The 16,774-nt window shown below is 41.4% G+C and overlaps 2 protein-coding genes across 3 annotated transcripts; one reads left to right on the plus strand and one right to left on the minus strand.

Moving 5' to 3' along the window:
* The first annotated feature begins 28 nt into the window (after positions 1–28).
* On the plus strand, positions 29–9,678 carry LOC133457274 (solute carrier family 2, facilitated glucose transporter member 5-like). 2 transcript variants are annotated; one of them, XM_061736324.1, is made up of 12 exons: positions 29–132; positions 223–321; positions 407–567; positions 660–784; positions 864–1,016; positions 1,102–1,227; positions 1,983–2,170; positions 2,284–2,394; positions 2,503–2,604; positions 6,461–6,536; positions 6,622–6,749; positions 8,260–9,678. In XM_061736324.1, the coding sequence occupies exons 1-12, from the start codon at positions 88–90 to the stop codon at positions 8,482–8,484; spliced, it is 1,539 nt and encodes a 512-aa protein (XP_061592308.1). In that variant the 5' UTR covers positions 29–87; the 3' UTR covers positions 8,485–9,678. The 2 variants fall into 2 exon arrangements, with proteins under 2 accessions (XP_061592308.1, XP_061592309.1); XM_061736325.1 differs by lacking the exon at positions 29–132 and having other exon boundaries at positions 233–321; positions 519–567.
* ca6 (carbonic anhydrase VI) lies at positions 8,724–14,658 on the minus strand. The gene is made up of 10 exons (XM_061736323.1): positions 14,537–14,658; positions 13,768–13,947; positions 12,598–12,746; positions 12,125–12,220; positions 10,476–10,542; positions 10,208–10,365; positions 9,972–10,098; positions 9,757–9,840; positions 9,633–9,665; positions 8,724–9,557 (listed from the first exon to the last, which is right to left on the minus strand). Exons 1-10 carry the CDS (start codon positions 14,625–14,627, stop codon positions 8,923–8,925), a joined length of 1,620 nt encoding a protein of 539 aa, XP_061592307.1. The 5' UTR covers positions 14,628–14,658; the 3' UTR covers positions 8,724–8,922.
* Positions 14,659–16,774: the final 2,116 nt, after the last annotated feature.

Here is a 16,774-nt window from a genome sequence, read left to right on the forward strand (position 1 = left end):
GCACATGAATACAGTGGTGCAGCAATATCAACACACACACACACACACACATGCCAGCTGAGAGTGACAGTGACTCTAAACACAGCCATGGACAGAAATGGGAAGCTGGGGAATCCTGCAGAGAGGAAAGGGGTGAGTTACAGTCCAGGTGTGACATCAGATCCTGTTTAGGCTGTTCTGTCCATATTATTTTGATGTTTGTTTGTGTTTGTCTCCCGACAGCGATTAACTGCAGTCCTGGGACTGGCTACGCTCATATCTGGTTTTGGTTCGTCCTTCCAGTACGGTTATAATGTGGCTGTGGTCAACTCTCCAGCGCCGGTAAACACTTTACCGTAACTCACAGTCATGCCGAGGCTTGTATGAGCGCTGTGCGTTTCTTTCAGTGTCAAACTGCTTTCTTCAGTTCATGCAGCAGTTTTATAACACCACCTACATGGAGCGTTACAACACACCAATAGAGGAAAACCTCCTGACTCTGCTGTGGTCTCTTTCTGTGTCCATGTACCCTCTTGGAGGCTTCTTCGGCTCTCTGATGGTGGCTTCTCTGGTTAACAAGCTGGGGAGGTAAAACTCATTCATACCCTACAGGATTTGAAGCACTTTTATTTAAACACAGGCACAATATAATTCTCAGATTTGTATGAACCCTGCAATAGGAAGGGCACCCTGCTCTTCAACAACATTTTCTCCATCGTCCCTGCTGTCATGATGGGAGTCAGTGAGATTGCCAAGACCTACGAGATCATCATTGTAGCCAGGTTTATAGTAGGCATATGTGCAGGTTGTATACTTTATTTTCAACTTTCTGTGGTGGGTACACATAAGTAGAGCTTATTTGACATCATCCCTGTATCATGCAGGTCTCTCATCCAATGTGGTGCCCATGTATCTGGGTGAACTCGCTCCAAAAAACCTGAGGGGAGCTATTGGCATCGTGCCACAGCTTTTCATCACAGTCGGCATCCTCGCTGCTCAGGTGTTGGGCATCAGACACATACTGGGCAACAGCACAGGTGCTGCCTTCAGCTCTGGACTGTGGCAAAAGTTGGATCATTTGCGATTATGGTGATGTTCAAAGGGGTATCTGTTTTTATCCAGGCTGGCCCATCATGCTCGGCCTAACCGCCATTCCAGCCGTGTTGGAGCTCCTGCTGCTGCCCTTCTTCCCAGAGAGCCCCAGATACATGCTCATTCAGAGGGGAGATGAGAAGAACGCCAAGAAAGGTAGCTATGCACGAATCTACTTAACATGTCTGCAACATACACTGATACAACTATTTAGCTCAATCTACTTAAAAAAATTAAGGCAACTTTTTGCATGAGATTATTATGTAGATCAAGAAAGACTAGTCTTTGTATAAACTACTTAAATTTTTGTATGTAAATAATACATTTTGCAAGTACAGTCAACTTAATTGTGTTAAATTTACTTTATTTATCAAAATTAAGTTCACTTATAAAAAGAAAAAAGAAGAAAAAAAGAAAAAAAACAAAAGAAGGAAAAAAAGGAAAAAAGAAAGAAAAACAATTAAGTTGACTTTACTTGCAAAAATTAAGTTGACTTTACTTTCAAATTAATTTTGTACATACTAAAAATTAAGTAGTTTATACAAAGACTAGTCTTTCTTGATCTACATAAAAAGCTCATGCGAAAAAGTTGCCATAATTTGTGGTGTTCTATTTAAACAAATAAAACATTTTTCCTCTAAACATTGGTCAATCTGCCCAATAGATAAAAATTGTTAAAGGAAAAGTAAATTTTACATAAATACTGCTTGTTAAGGAAAAAATGCACAATGTCTTGTTTTTGAAACAAATGCAGATTAAGTTAAAAACTAGATGTATTCATGTAAAGCAACAAACTTCATTTTTAATTGTTAATATCACAGATTTAAATATGTTATATTTACATGCGCTTAGATGTATTTTTTTCAGTGTAACTGTGCATGATTGTTCACTGGGTATTTGACTCCTCTTAGCACTGCAGCGTCTTCGAGGCTGGGAAGATGTGGACGAAGAGTTGACAGAGATGCGTGTGGAGGACCAGTCGGAGCGGGCCGAGGGCCACCTGACGGTGCTCTCCCTGCTGTCCCAGCGCTCTCTTCGCTGGCAGCTGATCTCCATCATTATCTTGAACATGGGTCAGCAACTGTCCGGGGTCAACGCGGTGAGAAGTGCCTGTCCAGCTGTGTTTCTCTCACACCGATTACCACATGAGGAACCATTTTCCCAAATATGACCCCTTCAGTTCGGATTTTCTAACTGTAAGATCTACTGCAGATCTACTACTATGCAGACAGCATTTATGGGGGTGCAGGGGTCAATCCAAATGACATCCAGTACGTCACGGTGGGAACAGGCGCAGTGAATGTGCTCATGACCGTAGCTGCTGTAAGTACTCAACAATTTAAGCTAAAATGGGAGGAGTATAACATTTGCAGTCTTTTTGGTTATGCTGGAGGGAGACTGCTGGACTGAACAGGACATTTATCATCACAGGTGTTCATCGTTGAGTCCTCGGGCCGACGGCTGCTCCTCCTTTTAGGTTTTGGGATCTGCTGTGGTGCATGTGTGCTGCTCACTGTGGCCCTCAACTTTCAGGTACCATGTGAAATCTGTGAAAGAACCTTAAATATGTTGCACTGCTGCCCTCCAGTGGCTCAGTGTGTGAATAGATTCTCAGTTAAGAGATCAGGAGCTTTGAAGTGAAGAGATAGTGGAGTGTAAAGCTGTGATAGATGTCAGTAAAGTATATTCTAGCTGGCAGTACCAGAAACTGTTTTTTTCCTTTTGTTGTCAACTTACTGCAAGTCTGTCCAACGTTAGATGGATAAAATGTAAAATGTGCCTAATATGTCAGAGCTGAGCCTTCTTGTCAATACAAATGACCCTTTCCTTTAAATCCTGGTCTTTCCACGTGTAGCTTGCATATTCTCTCCATGCTTCCATGACTTTTCTGCAGGTACTCCAGGTTACTCCCACAGTCCAAAACACATGTACAGTATGCTGTCTTGTAGGAGTGAGTGTGTATCCTAGCCCCTAATGTAGCTAGGACAGGCTCCAGCTGAGAAAAAAAACCTACCTTCATGTAGTATACGTATGTATTTTTGACCATAGGCTGATTCAAATTTTAACAGGAGCATTTTATTCAGCGCCACACCCTGTCTTCTCGGTGAGACACACATAGAGGAAACCAAATAGCGAGGGGAAGTCAAAGACAGCATTTTAGTGTTAACAAGAGCTATAGTTGTCACTGAAATCTCACTGAAACCTTCAGTAAGTTGCTATTGTGCTACCAATTGTTCAAACTGATCAAACCATGTATTCAACAAGTTTCAACATGATGGGTGTTTTGTATTTTAAAACCATCCCATATATATCCAGTATATTTTAAAAAGCTGTAGCTTATAGGATTTTCAAAGCAGCAAGATGTATTGTAGTGAGAAAAAACACCAACGTTATACTTTATAGCTTCACTTTTGTTTAACCCTGACTGGTGCAGTGAAAAAACACATAAGAAAACACATCCTCTGGTTTTAGAAAAGAGGTTCCTCCATTTCAGGAGAGTCAAATTGTCAGTCTGCATTCGTAAGCAAATGAGTCACCTAAAGAGAGACTGCTGAAACTACCAAAACTGGGTTAAGACCTGTCAAATGTGCTATTAAAACCTGAAAGGATAGTAATGAACAATCATCTTTGAGGAAGAAATGTAGACAGAAAGAAAAATCGTGAATAAGTGTGATTATAAATCACTTAAATATTCAATAAAATTTATTTAAAGAAAATCAGCAGTACAAGTCAAAGTTCAACGGTTACAGAAGGAGCATTTCCACTTTATGACTATTAGGCTGATTCATAAGTAAAGTGCTTATCATTAATACTTACAGTTGAGAGTTTACATACACTGTGCAAAAAGACATACATGTTTTTCTCGCACTGTCTGAAGTTAAATCAGATTAAACATCTCCTGTTTTAGGTCAGTCAGGATTACCAAAATTATTTAATTTTGCTAAATGCCACAATAATGAGAGAGAGAGAATTTCTTAGAGAATTTAACATTAATTTCTTTGAGGTCAAGAGTTTACATACATTTCCTTAGTATTTAGTAGCTTTGCCTTGGAACTGCAAAACTTGGGTCAAACGTTTTGGGTAACCTTCTGCAAATTTCGGACGGTACTCTGCTGGAATTCTGGCCCATTCCTCCTGACAGAACTGGGTTAACTGAGTCAGGTTTTTATCAGTCGCCTCGCTCACACACGCCTTTTTCAGATCTGCCCACACATTTTCAATGGGATTCATATCAGGCCTTTGTGATGGCCACTCTAAGACATTGACTTTGTTGTCCTCAAGCTGCTTTATAACTATGTTAGCAGTATGCTTAAGGTCATTGTCCATTTGGAAGACTCATTTGCGCCCAAGATTTAGCTTTCCCTGGTGATGTCTTGAGATGTTGCCTTAATATTTCCATGTAAAGTTCTTTCTTCATGATGCTGTCTATTTTATGAAGAGCTCCAGTTCCTGCTGGAGCAAAACAGCCCCACAACATGATGCTGCCACCTCTGTGCTTCACAGTTCACAGTCATTAACAGCCTCATCCATCTTCACAAGGTCTTTAGCTTTTGTTCTGGGGTTGATTCGCAAATTTAGTACCAAAACACGTTCATCCGAGGGACACAGAGCCCGCCTCCTTCCTGAGTGGTGTGATGGCTGGACATTCCCATGATGTTTATATGTGCGTAGAATTGTTTGAACAGATGAACGTGGCACCTTCAAACATCTGGAAATTGCACCCATGGATGAACCAGACTTGTGGAGCTCCACGATTCTCAAACAAGGAAGCCAAATGTTTGAGGTGTGGCCTTAAAATAATCCCCAGGTGTGTCAATTAACACACATGTTGGCAGTTAACTTATCAGGAGCTTCCCAATCCATGACATCCTCATCTGGGTTTCCCTGCGTTATTTAATAAAGACATAGTACTTTTTGTGTATGTAAACTTTTGACCTCAAAGTATATATATACATGTATAATTCTATAATACATTCTCTCTCTCATTATTATGACATTTAGCGAAATGAAATAATTTTGGTAATTCTGATTGACTTGAAACAGGAAAAGTTTAGTCTGATTTAACAGTGACACAAAAATTTATGTCTTTTTGCACAGTGTATGTAAACTTCTGGTTTCAATTGTACTTCATAAGACTTAATTCTCCTATAGGCAGCAAAAAGATTGGACTCTGCAGGAATTAAAACATATAATGTGATCTGACAGGACTTGATCCAGAGTGGATCCAGAGTGATGGGGACATTTGGCTGAGAAGAGTTACAGATGACGTGATGTACCCATCATGCCAAGTGCCTGGTCTGTGGTTGCTTCACCATGTCAGGTCTAGGTTCTGCACATCATTTCTGCAGATAATGAGGCCATCTGACTTCCAGACTTTACTTATTTACTATCAATGATCCCTTTATTGCCCCATGAATATATTTTCTCTTTCTTGATGTCATGGGCATATTCCAAGAGGACAATGCCAGGACACATTAGGCTCAAATTATAAAGGATTGGCTCAGGGAGCTCAAGAGACATCAGTTGCACGCATGAATTGGCCATCACAAAGTCCAGACTTCCAGTCTTCCATCATGAACATACAGCCTTTATAAAACTCTGGATGGAAATAAATCATCGTGACATCACAAACGCTTATTGAAGTATTGCAAAGGAAAATACATGCGGTAATCAAAGTTACGACGGTCCAGTGAAATACTGAAGTCAGTGACTTTATTGAGTTTTTTATGTGGTAGTGTAGTCTTACCTTTAGCCTGATCACCATCTACCAATATGGTGTATAATCTAGATAGCTGAAACACACATCAGAGAGCAGAGGCACTTGTGCCAAGACAGAGACAAGTTCAGCAGGAGAACAAGACGTGAAGGATTATAAAATAATCACCAACAGAACATTGGGAGCAGATGCACATGCGGTTGTGGAAGTGAAGTCAACACCAGCTATAAAGAGTACGAAACTATGCGATCCAATGGGACAGGGAGGGATAGTAATCATATGTGTTGAATAAATTGACCAGAGATTTCATTTTCGATTAGTTGTATCCGTAGCTGAAAAGCAACCAGAGCACAAAGCCAAAACAGACTGCTGTGGGGACATAGCACACCTGCAGCCTGCACTCGGGTTTGGGGAATAAAATGATGACTTCAGTGCCTGTTTGCTGAAGTCGTGGGAAGCCTCAGAGGTTAAAGGAGAAATGCACGGCCAAAGTGTGAGACTCCCTGTCTATTAAGAGAGAACCACAAACCCAGCACTGACTGTGCTCCACTGAAAACCTGCAATCTCACCTGGATACATAATTTCTCAGACAGACATCAGTGACGTATTTGTGTTGGAAACTGTTGATAAAGCCACTTAGTTGTTACAACAGTTGCCTATTTCTGCCCTCAGGACACGGTGACGTGGATGCCGTACATCAGCATCGCATGTGTCATCTTCTACGTCATAGGACACGCCATAGGACCCAGTGAGTCCCAAACACCTGTAGTTATTTACGCACACACTGATTACAGGTTGTATGTGGGCAGACGTGTAATCACTGGGCTCTGCAGGTCCCATTCCCAACGTGGTGACCACGGAGATGTTCAGGCAGACGGCCAGGCCTGCAGCCTTCATGGTCGGAGGCTCCGTCCACTGGCTCTCCAACTTCACCGTTGGCCTCGTTTTCCCCTTCATGGAGGTTGGTTACGCAACTTACACCGAGGGAGCAAAAGTTTATTCTTTCAAAATGTAATTAGTTACAGATGTTGCTTAAGTGCAACCAGCAAGACATTTCACAACATTACTCTACATCTCATGGTTGTTTATGCTGCTTGATATGTTGCATTTGTTATACTTTGATATTAATTAATTAAAACAAACAAACAATAACAAATAAGTCGTAAGCCATGTTCCACCGAAGGCCCCAGCAGACCCCAGTGAACATGACAGGACTGAAACAAGTTTGGATAATATATTTTATATATACCTGCCAATACTCGATGTCAATGTATTTATTCAATTTGAAATGGCCTGTGTGTTGAATGTCATAGTCCTCTGTGTTTTAAAGAGTGCTGTGGCACGTACAGCAAGACTATTTAATTCACCCCCCAAAAATGCTCCATTAGTATCTACATGTTTGTTTGTTGCTTTTGTTTATTTTTACTTTTGCTGCTTGACTTCAGAGTCACAGACAAAGTGTAAATGTTGCAGTTAATGCTATCCCACTGGATACAAGGTGAGACACGATAATCCAAACTAATCCCACTTAATTTGTTATAAAACTCTGTGGGGAGGAGACATGTGCCCTCCGGCTCGGTGCTGATGGTTCTGAAGGGGCTTTAAGTGGTTCCACTTAGTAGTGACAGAGCATGTATCTCATGTGTACCCCTTGCATTGCCTGAGATAAATACTGCATGCCATCAGGAACTGATAAATAAGCCACATTAAAGGGATTGTTGGACATCTTGGCTTTTCTTTCAAAGTGAACATCAATGGCGTCACACTGATACAGCTTGATTTAACCAGGTAACAGGCGACAGAGTTACCTCCTCCTGGATCTGACTCCAGTCAACAAAAATGTATGAATATCATAGTTGGACATATTTCCTTCACTAATCAGAACCTAAACAAGGACACCACAACTGGGTTTTGTAAGTTATTTATGAGTCAGGGACATGCTGTGAGTCATGCCGTGCTGCAGGATGAATGCGGGACTGATCCGACGCCTCCCTGCTGGTGCTGCGTGATGGATAAGCATCGAAATATAGAAAACATTTAGTGCTCTTTGAAACAGTTTTGAGACTACAAAGGTCTTTTCACGTTTGATCCTGAGGAAGGAAGGTTTCAGCGGCGTGGAGTATCTAACAGACATCTGAGCCTGAAAATCAACCCGGGTAATGTGTTTTTTTTTCAGTGGAGTGGTGAAAATCATGTCTAGTAGTTTTGCCGTGACTGATCTATGTTATTTTCCAATGAACACAGAGGCTTAACGTTGGAAACAAACTGAAACGTTTTAAATGAAGAGATACAAACAAGGGAAGAATGTGTTTGGGTAACAGAGACAAAAACAATGATCATATTCCCATAAAAAGCACATTGTACACCCACCTTGCCTGCTGTTTGTATCCAAATCTTTTCGGCTGACATATTTACAACCCTCCATCCTCAGGACACTCATATCACATTTCCTCTCCTCCTTCTCTCTCCAGGAAGGCCTCGGCCCCTACAGCTTTATCATTTTTGCCGTCATCTGTCTGGTCACACTGATCTACGAATGGATGGTGGTCCCGGAGACCAAGAATAAGACCTTCCTGGAGGTCTCCCAGATGTTTGCCAAGAAGAACAAAACAGAGATCAAACTGAGCACTGGCGATCTGCCGCTGAAAGACGGCAAAGAAAGCCTGGCGGATGCAGAACGGGTCACGGCCTTCTGAGGAAAAATGAAAGCATTGAGAGGAGAGGAAGTCTGAACTGCAGGGAGGGGCCAGCAGGAGTGTTGAGCAATTAAATTCAGTGGTTGAATGTTCTAATCCTTAATAGCAATTTCTAACACATTGTATGTCATTTATTTGTGGCAGTTTATATTTTAAGTTTTTAAAAACACTCTGAGGGGATGTCATGTCATTTCATTTAGCTGTAAATGTGTGCTTGACCCATTAAACAGACCAACAAATCTCTTAAAAAGCCTTTATTAAAGATGTACAGATATGAATACATAGAGGAAGCTGTGACATACATTTTAAATATAGACCTACATGTGCCGACAGGTTTTTTATCCTTCATTACGCATACCATAAGCATTTGGAAACCCCACCATCAGCAGTAATATTTGTGTTTATTGCAGCATTTCTAAGACAAGCAGCGGAGGCCTTTCAGGTGCATCGGTACTGGTTGTCCAGCTGTACCCCTCCATACAGACTGAGTTTGGTGCTTCCCCAACTGAGCACATTTCCCACCACCGTGCTGTTACTCTCACATGACATCTGGTACCTGATATCTGCTGTGGTTAGCACATAGTCCCAAACGTTGACGTCGGTCATCTTACCCACGAAGGCGTCCAAGTTGGAGATTCCCAGCAATCCATCCTGGTCTTTTCCCAGAATGAACACCCCGCCGGGGCTGACCGTGTAACCGGTTTTCAGGTACCGCTGCTCCCCCACCATGCCGTTGATCCAGAGCTCCACCCCACCGGTGTGGGACGACCAGGTGACGCAGTAATTCGCCCAGTCGTGGGGCCTGAAATTATGCGGCAGGTTGACAAACTCGTTGCCGATCCAGAGGCCCACCTCTCTTCCATCTCTGTCTTCGCCGATGGTGATCATGAGCTCGTTGTCGTTGCCGTTGCTGGAGTAGGAGATGGCAGTGTGGACACCTTCAACCTGAGGCAGGACATGCATGCAGACAGTGAAGGAATCCAGATCCATGGGATGGCTGATGCGGGCCAAGGCATAGCTGCCAGAATTTCTCTCCTGGAAGTTGAGTACCAGAGGAAACAGATCGTTTTGGTCTGGGGACAGAAGAACTACAGTCAGTTTGCAGAGCAATAAACACGTCTTCACGGTTTAATCTCAAAATTACTCACCGTATCTGTAAGGCCGTGAGCCACGAGGTCCTCCTAAAGAGAATAAATGAGAAAGAAGAAACCACTGCTGCATAAATGTGAGCGCTTGCATTTCTAATGAAGCCACCTGTAACAGCTTAATCACCTGAATGAATTTTTTTTCCAAGAGATGTTATCAAACCCTCAATTCTCAGTAGCTTGGATTCGATTTCATCTTGCCTACAAAATGCTGAGGAGACAAAAAGTAGACGAAAGTGACAAGAATTACACAAAAAGCCATGGGAATTACTCAGATCCCTTCTGAGAAATTGATGATATTGAAGGAGTTGTGTAATCACATTGGCTCAACAAGATACACACTTCCTTTCCCAAGGCGCGGCAGGAAAGAAGACTCCACCACACGATGGTTGAGCGGCTGAGCAATGCGATAGTCATTCCACAGGGTCTTGTTGTCCATGTCCATTAGAGTACTCTCCAGTTTCCTGATCTGAGTGCAGCCGAGACCAGATAAACGTGAGACACGGCTGCTAACAATATTCAAAATAAACCAGTTTCTGAGCAGAAATTCTCTCTTTAGGGCTCTGTGTCTGCTGTACCTGGTTATGTGAAAGCGTGATGGGTGTATCAAACACAGTCCAGATGATGCTCTCATAGCAGGGGGGAGTGGTGAGGGAGCCCTCATACCTGAAGAAGTGGTTGAGGTTCTCGGGGAGCATGGACCGCACATCGACCCGCGATATGTTCATGGACTGACCTGTCAGGGGTTACCGAGCATCTGATTACTCCCAGGAAACTAAAGTCAGGTCATTTGAAGGTAATGTGTGGAGTTTGACCTCCAGCAAATCAGTGGAGCATGAAACTCACCTGCATACTTGATTTTGTTCAGGTTTGAGATAAAATCGCTATAGTAGGTGTTCTCAAAATGTCCATCCTGGAAATAAACAAATTCTGTGTCAAACTGGAAGCCAAAAGCTACAAAATATTTTTACTTGCGGCCCCATCTCCAAATCTCTCACAACCAACGTGTCATGCAGATGCTCCGTCGGGATCACTTGCTATTATGTTTCAAAGTAGAAACTCTGTATCTTACTCCTTTTGTTCAAGATACAGGAAAGTCATAACATGTCACCATAGCAACCAATAAGATGACAAAACATGCTGCAGAGGAGAGAAGTGGGATGTGTGGCATATGGTTAATGTTGCCAAAGAGTGTGTTTTAACACTTAATAGTCCTCTTCATATAAATGAGTAGTTTTGGTGCCTAAACCTGAACATGAAAAACAAAAGTAAACTAATGAAAAAAAATCAAATTTCCTCCAAACGTCTACAAGTTAATAACTCGAAACTACAAAAAAAAAAACATTACGAGTAAAATCCTAACAGAAGACACTATGAAAACAACTGGCAAGGAGGCCAAATGGCAAAATCCACAGATAATCCTGCAGAAGACAAAGAAAACAGGGATATGAGCTATGTATACACGGGTGTATAATCAACTGATGACAGGTGTGCACGTGAACCGTCAGGAACTTTCAGAAAAACTGCAAGTCAGACACGGATGCTGAATTATTACATGCAGGACTGTTGTGTTTCAAGTGTTGTTGGTTCAGCAAATATGACTACTTTTTACCCGAGTTTGTTTCTCAACTAGACTTGTACATTTTAAACCTTATTCTGTTTCTTACTCTGTAGAGACCTAAACAACTTGGTTATGACTGAGAAATCCCTGTGACAAGCTTTAAATAATATCCTTCTGCTATGCCTGACATAAACAAGAAGCATGTTAGAAATGTTGACCAACAACTGCCGTCTCATCTAAAAGCGAGTCAGAAACCTTTCAGCGCTTATCGTTTGGCAAATGACCGCAAGCGCGGGCTCCAGCCTTTCATGTAGTGCTTTGAAATGTCATGATAAGGAGTCTTGATCAGGCATAAATATGTGACAAGTTGGAGGTGAGAAAGGTTGAAATTGTACAAAATGCTCCCATTGCATCTCGGTTTTGTTACTTTGTGATGTTTCTTTATGTTGTCAAAAAAAAAAAAACCCACCCCACTGGTGTTTTATATCCTGCACATCCGACTTGACTTTCCACCTGACTTGTGTCCCTTTGCTCCCAGATCCATTAAGTGAATACAGTCTTATAAAAACAATGGGAAACTGTTTAAATGAGTTGTCCAAACAAAGCTGACTGCTACTATCAGAGTGGATGCCAGCAGTGGCAATGCTGCAGAGGAAATGTCTCATAGCTGAGAGCTGTCCCAGCCAATCTCTCAATTCTGCTCTCAAAGATTCAATAGAGTCTTTATACCAGCAGGTTGACCAAAATAACCCACTTCAAAGATCAATGGATCATCAATTATGATTTCTCACTACAAAGCCTTTCCCCCCCTTCAATTTTCTAAACTTCCTACGATATAACTGAGGGTCATTTTTCTAAAGTAGTGCCCGGATCCTGTGTGGATGTTGAATAAATCAGGAGGGGACAAAGGGAGAGATATTTGTGGCTCACGTACATCATAGAAAAAGGCGAGTACTGCCAGTCCGCCGGGCTTATCTTTGGCTTCAGAGAAGCTCTTGTACTTGTCGGAATTGTAGTGGACGACATGGAGCTGGAAGAGAAAATGGAAATCAAGAGCAGGTTTGGTGGCAATATGCTCTGCGGTTCAAATGGAAAACCCATTTACCAGTATAAACGTAATCATAAACCTGAAACCCAGTTAAAATAAATGACTTAAGGAATACATTAGTGCTGAAGTAAGCTGCAGAAAATGAAAACCTCCAATATGTTTTATAACAACTGATCTTTAGAGGGGAGTTTACATAGATAGATGGAACTATTAGTTTCCCTTTTTTCTTTGCCAAGATGTAGCTGATGTCAGTGTGAAGCTTTTCCTTTGTAAACATCGGAACTAATCTCTGAGCATGAAGAGCGTATGTGTATTGAACAGTAAAAAGGCCCGTCATCACGGCTGTTTTCTGAGCCCACCTCTGCCATGTAGCGGATTCCATCTATGGTGTGCTCGGCTCCGCTGGCCTCCAGGTCCCAACCACCCCAGTGCAGGTGCATCTGGACAGCTGTGTATTTTCCTGGAAGGCCCTTAGTGATCACCATGCTGGGAGCCAGGTCGATTTGAACTGATGGTAACGTGAAGATTTTAAATCAGGGATCACGAATACTTTGTACTGCTTTTGCATTTCAAATGTTCACGGATTGCAAGAGGAACTGCCTTTATTTCAACACTGCATAAAATAATAAATGGCTGTATGATAGCTGTATCATTTTGGTAATATACTAATTTGTCAGCCAAGAACTGAACAGAAAAAAGGGAGGTGTGGACCTTTAAAAGCGCATACAAATATTGTGCTTGATCTACTTAAAAATAAGTCAACTTTTTGCATGAGATTATTATGAAGATCAAGAAAGACTAGTCTTTGTATAAACTACTTAATTTGATGTATGTGAATAATTTTTGCAAGTACAGTCAACTTAATTGTGTTAAATGTACTTTATTTATCAAAATTAAGTTGACTTTAAAAAGAAAAAAAAGAAAAAAGAGAAAAAATAAGAAAAAAGGAGAAAAAAAGAAAGAATAGAAAGAAAAAAAATTAAGTTGACTTTACTTGCAAATGAATTTTGTACATACTAAAAATTAAGTAGATTATACAAAGACTAGTCTTTCTTGATCTACATAAAAATCTCATGCGAAAAAGTCGCCTTCATTTTTTTAAAGTAGATCAAGCAAGATATTTTTTACTGTGGTGTTCTACTTAAACAAATAAAGCATGTTTCATCTAAACGTTGGTCAACCTGCCCAATAGATTAAAATTGTTAAAGGAAAAGTAAATACAACAAGATCATTACTTGTCGTTTTTTGTGTAAATGAAAAGATTGCCTGGGATTAAATACTGCTTGTTAAGGAGAAAATGCACAATGTCTTGTTTTTTGAACAAATGCAGATTAAGTTAAAAAGTAGGTGTATTCATGTAAAGCAACAAACTTCATTTTTAATTGTTAATATCACAGATTTAAATATGCGCTTAGATGTATTTTTTTCAGTGCGAATTGAGGAGTAAATAGTCACCTGCCACTTCATTAGGCACACCAGGTGTACCCAATAAAGTGGCCGTCAGGTGGACATGAATATGTCACTTTTACCCGAGTGTCCGTTGTTGGTCATGAGGAAGTTCCCGGCCTGAGCGTCGTACCCGCTGAGCTCCAGCTGCAGCATGTCGGGGTTGTGCCGCACGCTGCGCCGCTGGATGTCAATCGGGGACTGCTTCTTGCCCCCGCAGGCGGGATACTTGGTTGCCCAGTGCATCTGGTCCAAAGCCCCCTCTGCGATAAAGGAAATAAACCAAGAAAAGGAGAAGTAATTGTACACTTGGATGTGATCCCCTATGACTGACATAAATGCGCTTATTGAGTGACGCCTTGAAGGGTTTGTTGTCTTCTCTTGTTTGGGGAGGATTTAAGAGTTCACGGGTTGCTGGTTGTAATGCCACCCACTCACTGCACAGGTTAAACTGGACACTGTTGCAGTTTCCAACAGAACTCGGACCGCAAATATTTTCCAGATTGGTATACAGTCAATTGGTATATTGGTTCCAGTTATTTTCTTTACAAGCTCCAGATGTAAGGAGAGCCTGAACGCAGAAAAGTAGTGTATACTTGGCAAACGCAGGAGCGGTTCAGCGGTTTGGACAAATCTCAAATAGCAACGACAACTCAGTTTATTTCAACATCTTTCAATGAGAGATTTGTTTTTTAGTGCATGTGCTAGTTCTCTGGCTTACACCCACTCAAACAAATCCACACGCACCATTTTACGCACGCATTACGCATCCAACACACCGCTTCCAGTAATGCCTTTATGCACTTTTTAAATATCTAATTTTTACGATTATCCAGGAAAAGTAAACCCCACCTGTGTACGTCCAGTGTATATCATCATGGGGGGCCCCGGCACTGACCACAAACACGAAAACCGCGGAGAAGATCGCTGAGAGGAACTCCATCGCTGCGTCTCTGCTCCGTCACCAGGACACTGACACCTCACAGAGGTTCCCTCTGCATTTAACCCCCCAGCTGAGGAAGGGAGGCGCTCAAGTCTGCTGAAAACGCCCATAGTGCTGCCCAACACAGCCAAATGGACTGGAAAAGAGCTGCAGACGGCTGTCTGACTCTCTCGTGAGACCTTGAAGAATATTTTGTCCAAAATGTCTACCATGGTATTGGGCAATAATTAATAATAAATAGCTTTGTTTTTTGTTTGTAGTTTGACTTTTACGCCCATCTTTAGATAAAGCAAACGCAAGAAGACAAAAGGACCTAAGAGTAATCCCCACACATCACAGTTATTCCTCCTTCAAAGCTTCAAACTTCTAAGAAGTATCTGATGGGGCGCTGACAGTTGACGTCTGTGGCCACACAAGAGCCAGAGTACAAGCACGATCATGCCACTCTCTATTCTTTTGTTTTCTTCAATAAAAAAGGCTCATCATTGTGGAGTAAGGAACAGATGGCAGCGGATTTAACGGAAAACATCTCAGTGAATTATAGCTCTGAATAACATTTCACACCACCTATCACAATGTTAAAGCACACCAGTCACAACATGCCCAACACTTCAACTCCAAATGCCAGAGATGTCAAACTGACGGATGTGAGAGGGAATGATTCTGCAGTTTGCTTAGCAGGACTTGGATGCTCTCAGAAGGGAATAAAACTACAGCTACGCATTTTGTATGTCTGTCAGGAAATTAAATGGAATAATTCATCACTTTATTCACAGAAAAGTCTGAACTTCATTTTAATGTTATGGACTGATGCCTTCTACCAAAAGCTAACACTGACATTGAGGCTGACCGAATTGCATAATACAAAAACTGGTAAACAAAGACTGACCTAAAACCCTGTATGGCCAAAGGAAATAGAATTAAGATGTAAAAATCCTCAGTCACGTCTTCTGCTACACCACAAATGAGGAAAACATCATACCAACATCATACCATGAGTAAAGATGAAAAACCATGATTATCGCAGAAAAAAATGATTTATAACCTTCAAATGGTAATCTGTTAACCTCACTGTGAGCAGGGTGTGTTGAAACAAAAGGAAACATCTGAAATATGCAGGGCAGTGGGTCCTGAGGACCAAGGATTGGGAAACTCAGACACTGCTTGAGGTCACTGTCTAACTGCAAAGTAAGACATGATACTACAAGATGGAGAAACGTCCATGATCTTTTGAGATCACCAACTTTTCCTGCAGGAAAACATGCCCTGAGAAATACCAATTACAAGGAAAAAGAAATTAAAGACAAAAGTGACACCTGTGCTTCATGTTGGGGGCCGTGCTCTGCCTGCTACCTACCAGCCTGCAGCTAATCCACACCTCTTGATTTTACATTCGCCTAAAAAACACCTTCAAATCATTTCAGAATGGCCCAAATGGGGAAACCAGAACAGAGCTCTGACAAAGATCATTAAGATGCCACAGACGTGATGTCCCTCGCTGCCAAACTAGACATGAGCCTTGGCTGTGTTCTTCCTCAGTAAATCATTATGTCTACCTTCACCGCCAGGTCAATGATAGTCTTTAACGTCTCGAGGACTAATGATGTAAGTGTAGCATCTAAAGCCCACACAAGCTAAGGTGGACAAAACGTATAACTCAGCTGCAAGCTGGTCCCAGTAAACCAGGTAAAACAAGATAAAAGCTTTGTTCTTTGATACAAATCTTAGATTTGTCTTGAGCACAATTGATCAAATATGTTTTGTTTTCTATACTATTGTATTTAATAATTTATCTTTGCAGGGTCAAATCCTGAGTCATATCCTGTCAGATTCTCAGCTCAACATCTTAAGATGCAACTTTTCAAACTGCACTTTTATTCCTCTTCTGCTTAGACACACATTTGTAACATACATTGACCTCATCTGAAGCAGATCTTAGATGCCTTACCTTCTATGTACTGTATCTCATGGCTACCTTACATTTTAATGATTTGAATGGTGGAGCTGAAACTGTTTAATGTGCATTTTAATTGATGCATATTTTTACTTTCGTTATAATAAAATGTTTGAGCTTTAGTCTTGTTCTTGTTTAACTCGGCTCAGAGATGAAGGGAAGTTGTGCTTCTGGAAACCGCACTGGTGTGAAA

Source organism: Cololabis saira, chromosome 12, assembly GCF_033807715.1.
Source record: "Cololabis saira isolate AMF1-May2022 chromosome 12, fColSai1.1, whole genome shotgun sequence".
In the NCBI taxonomy this organism is placed as follows: domain Eukaryota; kingdom Metazoa; phylum Chordata; class Actinopteri; order Beloniformes; family Belonidae; genus Cololabis; species Cololabis saira.

Coding starts and splice junctions, on each gene's coding strand:
- ca6 (XM_061736323.1), bottom strand. CDS start 14,627: ATGGAGTTCCTCTCAGCGATCTTCTCCGCGGTTTTCGTGTTTGTGGTC. Junction 10,099..10,207: donor TCACGCTTTCACATAACCAG/GTACAGCAGACA, acceptor GGCTGCACTCAG/ATCAGGAAACTGGAGAGTAC. Junction 9,666..9,756: donor TGGAAAAAAAATTCATTCAG/GTGATTAAGCTG, acceptor TATTCTCTTTAG/GAGGACCTCGTGGCTCACGG.
- LOC133457274 (XM_061736324.1), top strand. CDS start 88: ATGGACAGAAATGGGAAGCTGGGGAATCCTGCAGAGAGGAAAGGG. Junction 133..222: donor ATCCTGCAGAGAGGAAAGGG/GTGAGTTACAGT, acceptor GTCTCCCGACAG/CGATTAACTGCAGTCCTGGG. Junction 2,395..2,502: donor TGCTCATGACCGTAGCTGCT/GTAAGTACTCAA, acceptor TTATCATCACAG/GTGTTCATCGTTGAGTCCTC.